This window comes from Vigna radiata, chromosome 9 (assembly GCF_000741045.1).
Source record: "Vigna radiata var. radiata cultivar VC1973A chromosome 9, Vradiata_ver6, whole genome shotgun sequence".
Classification (NCBI taxonomy): Eukaryota; Viridiplantae; Streptophyta; class Magnoliopsida; order Fabales; family Fabaceae; genus Vigna; species Vigna radiata.
The window spans coordinates 13,434,020-13,448,137 of NC_028359.1; the positions used below are offsets into that span (position 1 = coordinate 13,434,020).

Here is a 14,118-nt window from a genome sequence, read left to right on the forward strand (position 1 = left end):
TGAATTTTAAATTAGAGAACTCTGTTTTGTATTCATATTAAAACAAATTCAAACAAACTCATTCAAACATCTGAAAAAAGATTTCATTAATAATTTTATAGTTATTACATTTATAAAAGCAAGCAAAACATGAAACTAAAAACAATAAGTAGATTAAAATTCTTCATTTGATTCAAAACTATTTTCATCATTTCTATTAAAACTTTTGATAGAAAAATAGGGAAAAGAAAAGGATAAACAAACATCTTGTCTTCATCATTACTTTAGAGAAGATAGTAGTTCAATGTCATGGAAATATAAAATTCAATGTCATGAGAATCCTGCAAAAATAACATATATCGATAAGAAGTAGATTTTAAGCTTAACTCAATCTTGTAAAATGAACTTATAAAGTAAGTTTACATCCACTTATATATTATAAATTGGTCTTATCTCTAATCAATGTGAAACTTTCAATATATAAAAGAAATATAATGAAAAAAATAATAAACAAATGTCATATAAGTTAAAAATATGAAATTAAAGCAATTATATAAAATAAACCTAATTTATTATTAAGGAAAGAAAACAAACTAAGTATAATCACTATATAAATAAAAATATAAATTTGTGTATAAAATGTATTTTATTAACATCCAATCCCAAATATTCAACAAGAAAGATATCTCAAGACAAAATCTGTAAAGATCTAGACGGTGTCACAAAAGAAAATAGTTGTGTAGAACCATCTCTACTAGCCATTTCTTTGTGCCCCTAACTTTTAAAATCTCACTTTTACCCTCATGCATTAAAAATCCTAATCTTGTTTTCTCTTCCATCTTCTCCTTTCTCATCTTTGAGCACTATCATCTTTCAATCTTCACCTTCCGGTCTCAACCATCTTTTCCAACAAAATCCCACTACCACAGTTGCAACAACGTTGACTAGAGAAGTTGTTGTCATCGATGTCATGTCCCACACGCTTATGATACACACAGAACAAACAAACGTTAAAAAACCAAAAACACTCACTCCCAAAATGCAATACCAATCTGAGAGTACATTCTAGATTGTCTAACCCGATGTAATTTCCCTATTGAATAATCTTGAATGCACTCTTAAATCTCATAGTGCATTCTGGATTGAACATTCCTGAACTCAAGCGTGATTTTTGAATTGCCAATCCAATATACATTACCAGATCCAAGAATGTATCTAATATTAGTTACTCCGAAATTAACATGTGCATACCGGATTGTGCTTAATTTGTCAATGCCAATCCGGTACTCTGCATGTCTTGTGATGGTATTTTGCATTAGTAAGCAGACCAACCCTTTCTCACACACCTTCGTCCCCTTCACGATCTTCACCAACGGCTTACCTGTCTTTTGTAGTAAGTTAAAAAGAGAGGACATAATATTAAATTACACGTTTTTACATTAGTAAAATGCATTGATCAACAAATGGACCATCATAAAATAAGAACTTGGTTTTGTGTTGTATGTTCCTTTGTCCAATACCGCATTATGTTTCAAACGAAGCAAAAGTTTCTCTTGAAACCAAAGGTTCATTTACGGCATGAATTGACAAGACCTAGTTTAGGTTCATATACCACAAGAAAGAAGCACGTTTCACAGCAATTCAGTGTTAAATTTGAACAGATGCAATAAAAACATCAATAGAATCGTGAATAGAGATTTCAAGTTGCAGTGACGACTATTTACACTGTTTCGGCCTAAAATTTTCAGAATCTAACAGTTTCACCATTAGTTTTTCTAGCTTCTTCGATCGCAAAGTAGGTTTAACTACAATTGGATTTCCATAAACTGTGCAAGGGTCTTTTCCTAAAATAGGACTTCCAAAACACCAGCCTCCGGGTGTAAAGTGACCCTTTGATCTTCTCAGCAGTTCCTTGTCAATTTTGTCAAGAACTGGATCATCCTTGGCAAACTTCCGAGCAAAAGGAATACCACTACGTACCATGTCATCAAAATGCTCCAACTTCAAGGACAATGGATGCTGTTTTGGCGGGTTGTCCCACCTTATATAACGTAAATCATGATTAATGGTCGTGTTTTGATAGTCCTTATGATTGCAAATGACCGTATGGAAGTAGCCCTCAGGGGATGAAAGAAAATTCGTGTAATACATTAGGAGAGTGCGAGGAAGATTATCCCAGCCCAAAACACAAAATTCCAGAAACGACTTTGTCAGCACAATCCACGAAGAACCTGGATGAAAGGCACAAAATACCATTAGGTAAAACAACTAAGTCTTCTTCACCAAAATACCAAGTAAAATGAAGTTCTTCTCAAATTAAAAATAACATCTGCACCCAAATGATTTGTGTTGTATATGCTCTATGAAATAAACAAAATTAAAAGCAACAGCAGAACTTGTGATTTTTTTTCAGAAACATAGCTATGGGCTAATAAGAGAACTCCATTGAATTCTTCTAAAGAAACTTGTATGTTTGATGACTCAGCCTACATTTTGGATATCAAATAAGTTTACTTGGGGTCAATTTATTTTATAAGAATACCGAAACAAACGTCAATCATTTGGTCAATGAAATGGCCGAGCATTCATTCGAATGCTTTGTATGGAAAGACAAAAAAAATATGCTAACCACTTTCCCAGTAATGTTTTAGATCACTTTAGCTAATTAGGCCACTAAATTCATGTAATGACACATCTCATGAGAATACTTCCTTAATCTGCTATTTATTGAGCTGCGGTATAAGAAATAACAGCATGTGCAGAGCCAATCATGCATGCTGAAGACATTGTTACTCTGTATTGCTGATCTTTAGGACAATACAAACTAAGGTTCTCCAGTGCCATAGATCCTCTTTTCAACGAGGTATGAGGGAGGGTAACTGTAAGCAGTCTTCCCCTTACATATGCAAAGAGACTGTTTCTGAATTAAAGCCCATGACCAACTGGTCACCAAGGTGGAACATTACTGTTACACCAGGTTCATCCCCTATTCATGTTTAAGCCAATGAAATAAAAAAATAAATAAATAAATTAAAAAAAAAGGGTAGAATATGAAGTGCATTAGAGAAACTTAAGCAGCATGTATTTATAAAGAAAAATGAGAAGAGAAAAAAACGTGGATATTGTTAGGCCCTAGAAGAGAATACGTCAAAGCTTCAGCAATGCTGCATAACTAATACCTGTGAATAATTTGAATGATGAAGGAACAGATCTCTTCTCTTTAGCCCAGTATACACCAGATTTCTTCAAATGATATAAGCCTGGATCTATAATGATTGGTCTAGCTCTTTGATGTCTGATGCCACAGTTATTGCAAAATTATGAACAAATAGTTTAGCAACAAATTGAGACAATATCAAAGGATAGATAATGTACATACTCCTTCCAACCAATATTACTTGTATGCTCAATGAAATTTAGATCCCTGGGCAAGAATGAAAAGATGTGCAAGAGATCTGAAGAAAGTTACATGGAAAAAAGTCAGCAAAATAAACATAATTTACATTTGTGAAACAGACTTGGATTCATTAATATGTATTAAAGATCTCACATCTACTATATGACAAAATTATAGTATATAAATGGGTTAAACATTACCTTATAAGTGTGGGTTTTGTATGGTTAAGTGAGACTTAAATTCCACTTTCTTAAAGATGTTATAAGAGTCTATCCTAGTAAAGTTTGTAGGGCCTATCATATCCTAGTCTCATGCTTAAGATGTTTAGTCCTTGGCATAAGAGCATGTGTTGGAGAGTTCATATCGACTAGAGATATGATCAAATCATAGTATATATGTGAATGAAAATCTCACTTTATAAGTCAGTTATATTATATGAAGTTGAATTAGACTTAAATTCTATTCTTTCTAAGAATAAAAAGCTAAAAACTCTATAGGAAAGTACTTTTCATGTAATTTACACATGATAAAAAAGTTAAATGAGAATGATCAAATGAGAACTTGAAACTGTCAAAATATACTTTAGGAAATTTTATATATTATTCCATGTATTTAATTTGTTATATTCTCTTTATCTTGCTATTATTACTAGAACAACAATCCCATAATTTTAGGGATTTGTTCCGTAGAATAGGCTCTTCATTCAATAGGCTCTTCATTTAATAAGTTGTGTATATAAATCCAATGCATGTAAGGAGACAAATATAATACGAAATATATTTTCTCTCCTTAATTTAAGATGGTATCCTTGGGAGCCTCTGACCATGTGATTTGATTGCAGCCTTCATTGCTGCCCAGCCCTAGAGTTCCATCACCGCGTTCATTGTTGTCCAACCTTAGAGTTCCATCACAACCTTCATTGTTGCCCAACCCTAGAGTTTCATCGCAACATTCATTCGTGCGTGATCTCAAACACTCATCATTAATCTTCGTTTTTTTGCCTTAATTGCACATTTCTATAATGGTTGAAATGGAAAATGTAGACAAGTTCCAGAGTATGGGAGAACTGCAAAATGTTCATTCAGCTTATCAATTGAATGGAAAAATTATCTTAAATGGTCTCAACAAAAGGTTGGTGGGTTGGGAAATAGGAATGGAGTCATTGAGAAGCCCCTTTATTGTTTTTGAAGATGAGAAACATTCAGAAGGAGTGTGACTAAAAGTGATAGTTGTTTCAGGATAAGACTAGTGTGATGATGACTAAAGAAGGATTCTCACTTTGATGGATGTAATAAGGACTCGAGGGGTTTTGCCTTAAGCCAGGTGTATTTATCTCATGATTGTTAATGGTAGATGATAAAGACATGGATATAAAGGGGTATCAACAAAGCTCCATATGGGAGTTTTGATACCATAACACAAATTAGGATACAAGGGAGCACGGAACAAAAGGTAACAACTACCAAATAGGCATTACTTTGAGAATGCTAAACTCATGAATTATCACAATGTAATGCAGGAAGAATTTAATGACCAACGTAAACAATTACAGATCACTAAAAGATAAGAAATATTGCCGAGAAAAGGTAAAAGTTGTAAAATAACGCAACTTAATACAGCACAGCAGTATTTTAGAGTTTTATAGAAGATAGGGGAGAAACATCAGAATTCTCATTTTGGGCCAATGGGCTTGCTATGGGCTGATTGTTAGATAAGTATCCATCATAAACAGAAAATAGAGGACCATAAACTTCTACTCTAGGATTATCATGTAGCCCACCCCCAAAGGTAGAAAAATATTATTTTTGCTGCTAATTTATAGAAGCATATTAACAAACAGAAATTAATGTTGTGGCATCAATGTTTATGATAGGCAAGAAATCCTATCCATAGGCAGGATTATGTACAAAACAGAATAAGTAGAATAGAGACTGCATTGGCTATGAGAAAATGGAAGAAGATGCTGGAAATAGCAAGAGCACAAGATACCAGGCAAGAAAAGTCCTTTGGCCACAAGCACAATATCAATACACACTGTAAGGTTTTCAAAGATATAAATTTCCTATATGAACAAATCCAATCTTGTCTAAAGCCTCTTCTTGAGGCCTCAACATTATCCGTGTAGAGACCTAGGCTGAGCATTAGCATATGTTTGAGTGAGGTTTTGGTGAAAAAAAAAATTAAATTCAGAGTCATATAATGTTTAAGAAAAGAAAAATTGTTTGATAAATATTTAAATAAAAAAATTAGGGTATTAACTTAATGCTTATCTATCATTTAAGAAGTTAAATTAGAGAATATTTTTGAAATAAAATAATTGTCTTCCCTCTTCTACCCATCCCCCACCCCCACCCCCACACCCCCTGCCCACCACCTATGGCCTAAGCATACCCAAAGTAGCCATTGGGTTGGATCCTAGTTTTCTGAGTTAATTTGGATCCAGTTCCTTCTAGTTTATAATCAGTATAAACGGAATGGGAGACTAACTTACTTTTAAGGATCAACTCTGTTATTCATTTCGTCCTTTTCTGCTTTGAAATTGAAAAGCATAAAAATCTGAGCATATAAAGTCAGGTGCAGCATTTTGTAACATCCTTGTGATCAGGGCATGGAAAAAAAGGAAATTCATGCTATTTTAGCTATCAGAATATCCTTTTTCTTCTTTGGTGACACACAGGTGCCGAAGGCCTTCAGTAGAAAATCACAAACTAATACAAGCACGTCTCACATATGGTGAAACCACTGAACAGGCAATTAAGTTCCGCTTCTGACAATTACCCCTTAAGCATGGAAAGGAAATGGATTCAGAAGTTGCATCACTGTAAATAAGATGTTGGGGAGAATCCATTTAGAAAATTGAATACTTATATACCGGTGTGGAAGATCTGATGGTGTTTAATTATAAGATGAAAAAGAGGGAGATCAAAAAGGACTTTAAAGGAAGTTACTAAAGTGGTATCATGGTAAATAAAATCTCTGAAGACTTAGCCTTTAACCGAGCTAAATGACTACATGTAATCCGTGTAACTGATCCTTTGCAAGTTGCACAAAATTTTCTTGTTGTTGTTCTATTTTCTAATCATTAAGCACAACAGTAACGATTCATGAATTGCTCAGGTGAGCCTGACTTGGAGTTTAGGAGGATATGATTAATTTATGAACCACTGTTAAGCATTAAAATCAATTTTAGCCCACAACAGACAAAGCTGGTAAAAGATCCATAAAGACAGCTAATTTATGCACCACTCATCAGTCTCGGGTCAGTCACTACCATTACCTTCGTAGAACTTAAATTTGAGCTTAACTCAACCCTAAAATCCAGTTTATAGGGTGATGACTGACTCCTACTTTTATACTCCTATGTAACATGGAGCCAAAATAACACAAGAGAAAATGAAATTAAGCAGCCAAATCACACGGAAAAAGTGGGAAAGTTAATTATACCAAGGATACACATGTCAAATGATCCAAGAGAAAGGGACACAAGAAGAAGCACAAGGCTGAGGAGGAGGAGGAATGTTTTATTGGAAGGCTTTGGAGAAAGAGAGGGTATCCATATGGTATGGCCCAATTCCCTTTGATTCTTCTCTCTCATGTCTGGGCTCATACTTCGTGATCTTCATCTGATTTCTCCAATTCTTTCTCTATCAGGTTGTTTGTGTGATTGTGATCATTGACAGCTTGATTCTACAAACACTATAGTTACTCCACTGTAGCCAATTATAGTTTTAAATTCCACCCACTGATACTACTACTTTCAGTTTGTTACCATATTCTGTTATTTCGTTAATATATATCCATAGTTTTTCATCCTTCCGTCCCACATTTACTTCAATTTAAAGTTTTTTCCGCAACTAGATTAAGAATAACAACAAATATACCACTTTTCGAAACAAATTCACTAAAATAATCCAATTTTCTCAATAAACGCACTACTTATATTGAGAAAGACGAAATAATTAATTTGGGGACAAATTAGGCATAAATGGATCAATATTTCATTAAAAAGTGATACGTTAAAAGTCTAAGACTGCAATCATTGTGGGGTGGAAGCAGTATACACTATTTTGACTACGGCATTGGTCAATAGACAATCAACAATACACACCCCTCATGTTGAGGACGGGGAGGATGGACCACTCGAGGTGGTTCAATAATTTCTAGTCTTGTATGCTTAAGAGCATCTCCAGTTGTTTACAATAGTTTTTTTTTTTTTTTTTATCAATAAAAATATTGTTTTAATATGGCCATCTAAACATAACTTCTTCAAAATTGAATAGAATTGGTTTAACTCTCTTCAATTTTAATTTTAAGGATCCTATGTTAGTACTATTTGAGGAACTCTTGTAAACAACTTCAATTGGAAATGCTTGACAGCAACCCACAAGAGAAATTCTAGTAGAATCCTAGAATTTGGGTTTTACTCGGAGTCAATTCGAGTTGTTTCCCATGTGTAGATTGTTTGCGTGAATGTGCAATCTATTTTGAAAAGTGTAACACTAGATATTTAAAGAGCAAAGAAGAGTGACAACAGACCATCTTGGGAGATGAGAGGATAATCAGAGGCACTGAGATTGAGAAACCAGTCCCAGTGGGGAATCCTCTTGAGCAACAGAGCAATGCCGTGAAGAGTGGAAGCAACCATAGTGGGGCCCTTGTAGGTGACCAAATCAGACTTACCCACGACCATGACGTTCCCAAACGCCGCAAACACACTCTCAAACTTGACGTACTTGGCAAGCTCGAGCCTTTCCTCATCAGAAGCTTCTAGATCGAGATGAAGCAGGTAGAAGTTCCTGGGATGATACACTGCCTGAAGAAGCCTCTTCAGCTGCGCTTCCTCCCCCTTAGTGCCCGTCAACATGTACGCCAATCTCGGAAGACCCACTCCTACTTCTTCCGTTAAATTGAACGAAGAAGAAGAAGACCATGTTGCAGAAGAGGAAGAAGATGTTGATGAAGAAGAAGAAGGTTTGGTGAGGGTAAGAAGCAGGAGGATAACGCATATTGTTACAATGGCGATGATCATCGTCATCCATTTGCGTGGTCGGAAGGAGTGGTGGTGGTTGTGGGAATTATGGTTTCGTTTCATGTTTTTGGGTGTCCGAGACTTCTTACCTGTTGTTTGTTGTGTTTCTTCTTGTTGTGTTTTTTGTCGGCTCCAACGGTGGTTGAAATTGGGTGGGGTAGGGTGGGTTCAGTTGTGAGATTTTCTGTCAAATTATGAGGGAGACTTACTATCTACTGCTACAGTCTCTGCCCTGTTTTTCCTTCTTATGTCTCTGCCCTGCTTTTCCTTCTTATGTCTCTGCCGACTCAACTATAAACATTGTCATTACCTATAAAGGATAAATCTATTTCAATTTTTTAAGAACATCCAACTTCTTTTAAAATAATAAATTGTCAGTTTAATTTCTTAGAAAAACATTTTATTATGTCAGTTCTATCATTGTTTGTTATTGTATTCACTTTTTTTAACTAGTTCCTAAAATTATAAAAACAAAATAACGAATTATAAGGAAATTAGACCAAACCCATAATAAAAAAATACAAGATGACCTTGAAAAGAAGTTAAACACCTTGTAAATAAAAGGTGATACCAATTATAAAAAGTAAATATCAAAATAGGAAGTGTAACACCAAATGTTATAATTAGGAAATAAACCAGTCACTAATTGGATTTAATGTTTAGATGTTTCTTAAAATTCTAATTGTTATAATAATTATTTGATGTTATTATTAATATACAACGCATGGGTGGTATGTTATTAATTTGGTTATTTGTGTGTGCGATATTATTAATATAATGTGTTGGCTTGTTGATATAATGATGGTTTAGGATGAAATGGGTGTAAGTTCAGTTCTAGAAAAAAAAAAAAGTTAAGAAAGACCTTATTTTATTTGTATTTTTGGCCCAAGGGTAAAATGATATTTTACCTTTATTAATTGGTGTAGAAAAGGGTGTGAGAACTTATAGCATGCAAAATAATAAAGCAATCTGAAATGTAGATAAAGGGTTACATGAATCTTTGAGAGATTCAATGGTTGGTGGTGTTTTAAAAAGTAGATAAGATAAAACAAGAAAGAAGATCTTGGTGGTTTTATAGATTAAGTGAGAGATCTTATTTTAACCGAAAAGATAGAGATAAAATAGGAGAAGATAAAAAGGAAAATAAAGAAAGGGGTTTGCACATTGTTACCCCAATTATAAAAATGAAATTGAGAGAGATAAGGGAGAGAAAGAGAAGTTTTCTAAGAGAAATGAAGAAGAGTTGCAGAAAACTTTACTACAAGGGAGGATTTGTGGGGTTTTAGAGTATAGATAAAGCCTTAGTATTGTTCAAGGTATGGGAAAGTTTACCATTGTTTGATTTCTTAATTGTGTGTATGATGAATAGGGTTTTCTTTTGATTATCTTGAAAGGTAATGTTGTTTTGATGCATGTGATGTATGAGAATATGTTTTGCATGGTGATAGGGTTATATCATGGTTGTGTTGGGTTTTTCCTATGAATGTGTGTATGGTTTTGTTGGGTTATCTTATGATAGGGTTTGATGTTAAGAGGAACAAAGTTATGATAATTTGGGGTTTTATCATGCATATATATGTTATAAAGATGGTATGATAATCATATGCAGAACATTGGGTTTGTTTGGGTTGTAATCTGCATAATGATGGGTTTTGGATGATTCAAGTGATGTAATGTATGTATTAGGGTCTGTTCATAAGGGTATGTGAGGCTTGAATGCATGCATGATGTTTTGGGGGAGTTTCCCTCGTGATTTAGGATTATTGCATGTGTGTTTGCAGACTTGAATTATGTTTATCACACGGTATTTTATGTACATGTGTATGTTTCGGGAATAATTAATTATCACTTATGATAATCAATTATCCTAGTGTATTTTTACTAGAAAAGTACGTTTTGATGAAGAATGGACGGGGACTAAGCTTGAGGAGCTGTACAACATGATGATAATAAGAGAATGAATTAATGGTTATGTTTAGGGTCAGTTTGATTAGTGGTTGACATTGGAACATGAGTGAGTGTTGGGGCGTACCTGAGTATATGGTTGATGAGCATGAGAGTGGAGAATAAGTCTATTAATTGTACCTAGTAAATCCTGGTGTTATCTGCGGATAGGTACTTCCTTTTGTCTTGTGTGCACAGGAAAGATTGTTCGGGTGTTGAACCTTCCTTGTGTGGGGGTGATGGTGTCTTCCTTGCCCTTGGGTGGCAGGACTACATGTTCCTTAGCTGGATTGTGGAACTACTCGAACTTATCTGTAGGGGAATGGTTTGTAGGAGCGGCTATAGGCATGTGAGGAAAGGTATAGGAGTGAGACTGATTCTTTCCATTATGATGTTCATAGTACAGTTAATGAAGAAAACACCGATTAATGAAGAAAACACTTATCTCAGGAGCATCAAAGCCTGCTCTAACTACTACTTGATGAAACACGAACTTGGTGAATCCAATCTCGAAACTAGAACGAGAGCATCCATGTCCTTTTCAAAGATGAAAATGATGCAACAAAATAATTGGAACATATATATGGATGAAGTGGTGTTCGGTGGAAAGGTGAACAATGAAACAAATAAAGATTGAAGATGCAACGAAACAATATCTCCACCAACAGATGTGCTTCCTACTCAGCAATCAAAAAATGTTTAATCAGTAGACAATGTTAGGACTTTCAATTTGAAGACAATGTTTTATATTTGATGTAATGTTTAATATTGAAAGACAATGTTTTATCAGGTCTCTTTTGGTGTGTTTTGATATTGAAAGACAATGTTTTATTAGGTTTATTTTGTTGTATTTTGATATTGAAAGACAATGTTTTATCAGGTTTTATACTATGTATTTTGATAACTTTGGGGCTCTGTTAAAGTATATCATCAGGTTTCTTTTGGTGTATTTATTAATGACTATTGCTGAATATTCCTTCTTGGTTATTAACTACAATTTTTCATGTAATGAGTAAATTATCCCTTCTTGCTTATTGACTATTAGTGTATTTATTAATGACCATTGTTGAATATCCTTTTTCACATTGTTAAACACTAATTAGTAACCTTTTTAATTGAAACACACGTTAACATTACAAATACCAAATTACAATACATAAAATTCTTATTACAAATTAACCAAGTTTCGTCAACATTGATATTACAATGACATTAAAAACACATATAACAAGGATCATCCCTAATAACACCTTTAACCACTTTTCCAACATAAAAACACATTTATCTAAACAAGCTATTTTCATCTTTTGAACATCTTATTGTTCCATCTTCATCAAAGTTTGCTCCATCTTCATCACAATTCCAGCCACTTCTTCATTTCTCGCACTTTGACTCCTTTCTTCTACGTTAAGCACATTTCCACATATAACTTTACCACTTTCTTCAATTCCTTCTTCACTGCACCACTGAAATAAGTTGCAAGCAACCAAATCTTCACTCACACCCTGCTGAACAACAGAACAACAACACACTTCAAAACACACATCTACTCCCTCGTCAAAACCCAAAAAATAAAACTCACATTTTTGCTTCCATGAAACTTACCTTGAAGTTACGACAACTCCAAAATTTTCCCCCTTGTTTCTAGGGGTTCTCGCAATACGAAACACTACATTGTGACCACAAAAGCAAGTGGGTTTTACACCCAACCTCCTTGCACCACCATTACTGTGTTGAATGCCCCAACTGTTGCATGTGCAAGACGAAGATGAATGAGACATTCCTTAGCTGAACAATGTTGTTTTTCTGCCTTCCACAAGGTCTTCTTTCCCAAGACGAAGATCAATGAAAAATTGTACCTAAGGACCCCTTTATATGTTAGGGCAACCATAGTAATTTCAGCCTCCACGTGGAATTCAAGATTGTAAAACACACCACCCACTAAATTTAATACATAATGACACGTGCTTTAAAAAAATTACAGTTCAACATTTGTTAATTTCGTCTTTAAAGACTTAACAAAAAGGGCTTAATTGTTACGATATTTTAAAATTTAAAACCCAATTTAGATCGTTTTCCATAAGAGGACCCACTTGAAATTCCTCTACAAATATGAGGACCATATGAGAGTTTAAAGTTTTATTTTAGGCTTAATACTATTGTTGGTCCCTATTTTCGCCAACTTTGTTTGATGTGGGACTCATTTTTTAAATGTTCAATGTAGTCCCTTATATCGCAATTTAGGTTCAATTTGATCCTTTTGACTAACAAAGTTTAAATCGTTAGCGACTAAATGTCCATGTAACAAAAAAAGGAAATGATTTGTCACAAATCTCGCCACATCATCACCATCTTCCCTAAGACAAAAACCTAATTTTCTTTCCACCAGTGCGTCGTCGTGCACCACACTCATGCCATCATCTTCTTCACTTCGTAGGACCACCATGAGTTTCGCCTTTAGCAACTGCATAAGCCACCATGAATCAACCAAGAAACCTAATATGCAAAAATAACCATCCACTACAACGAATCAACACAAATTCCATGAGCCCAAATCGTTATGCACCATGAGAATCACCATTAACATCTCACCATCTTGATCTTTTCCATCGCGAACTAGAGAACTTCAATTTCGGAAGAACCTGTAAAGTAAAACCCCCAAAATCACAAAACTATCGAACCTGTAGAAAACCCATAATTCTAAAATCGATCATCAACCCTAACTCGCGAAATCGCGCTTCTTCTATGAAATCCTGCAAAATCCCAAATTACACCACCATTGAACTCTTTCAACATCCATTTATGACGAAAAACCATATGCAATAAGCAAAACCCCCAAATTGCTTTCCATTAAATCACAAAAACCTATAGAAATCAAAATCAACCACAACCTAGGGTTTTTTATTTGGGAAAGATGGTGATGACTTGACGAGATGATGATTTGAGTCTGCCATTGTAAACATTACTGTGTGACAACTTATTTTGTTTTTCTTACGTGGACTATATGCCAATTTAAACGTCTTTAGCAAAAAAGACCAAATTAAACATAAATTACCAAATTAGGACTTCATTAAATATTTGAAAAAAATAGTCCTATATCAAACAAAGTTGTCAAATAATAGAATTTAACAATAATATTAAGCCTTTATTTTATTAACCGGTCAATTACAAAAGCTATCATTGATTTTTATTTTATTTTATTTCTATTTTGTTTATCTGAAACACGTATTTTGTTCTATGGTGCAGAAAGCAAACAAAATTTACTAGCAATAAGCGATTTTTTTTCGCCACAAAAACAACACGGACCCCATTTCCTTTTTTCTCGCAATTTGTTAAAGAAAAATCAAATAGAATCAGGTGCCACAGGCTGTAAAGTCAAGACCTGAAGAAAAAAAAGAAATTGGCTGAATGGTTTTTTCAATTCTTTAATGTTGTTATGTTATTTTAAACTCGTAAATAAAATGCTCATTAAATCACTTTTCCTTTCCATATTTTGGACAGAAAATCCTGCAAAGAATTATTACAGGTATAATCTAGAGGTTCTATTGTATCAACTGAGAACGAAGTCTGGAGAGTAAAAATGAAGTCGCTGATTAAGTTTCACATTATTATGTTTCTGAAATTAAAAATCTTGAAAAAATATTTTATTAATTAAAAGATAAAATTGATCATCGTAAAGGAATAAATAATAATTAATAAATAATAAAAGGGCAAATATAATTAAGTCTTTATTTAAATTCTTGGCGCATCTCATGATATTATATCGTTC

At 34.0% G+C, this 14,118-nt stretch overlaps 1 protein-coding gene across 1 annotated transcript; it reads right to left on the minus strand.

Moving 5' to 3' along the window:
- Positions 1-1,626: 1,626 nt before the first annotated feature.
- LOC106774204 (beta-glucuronosyltransferase GlcAT14C) lies at positions 1,627-8,681 on the minus strand. Its single transcript, XM_014661110.2, has 4 exons — positions 7,913-8,681; positions 3,359-3,434; positions 3,159-3,274; positions 1,627-2,210 (listed from the first exon to the last, which is right to left on the minus strand). The coding sequence occupies exons 1-4, from the start codon at positions 8,466-8,468 to the stop codon at positions 1,696-1,698; spliced, it is 1,263 nt and encodes a 420-aa protein (XP_014516596.1). The 5' UTR covers positions 8,469-8,681; the 3' UTR covers positions 1,627-1,695.
- Between the last annotated feature and the right edge of the window lie 5,437 nt (positions 8,682-14,118).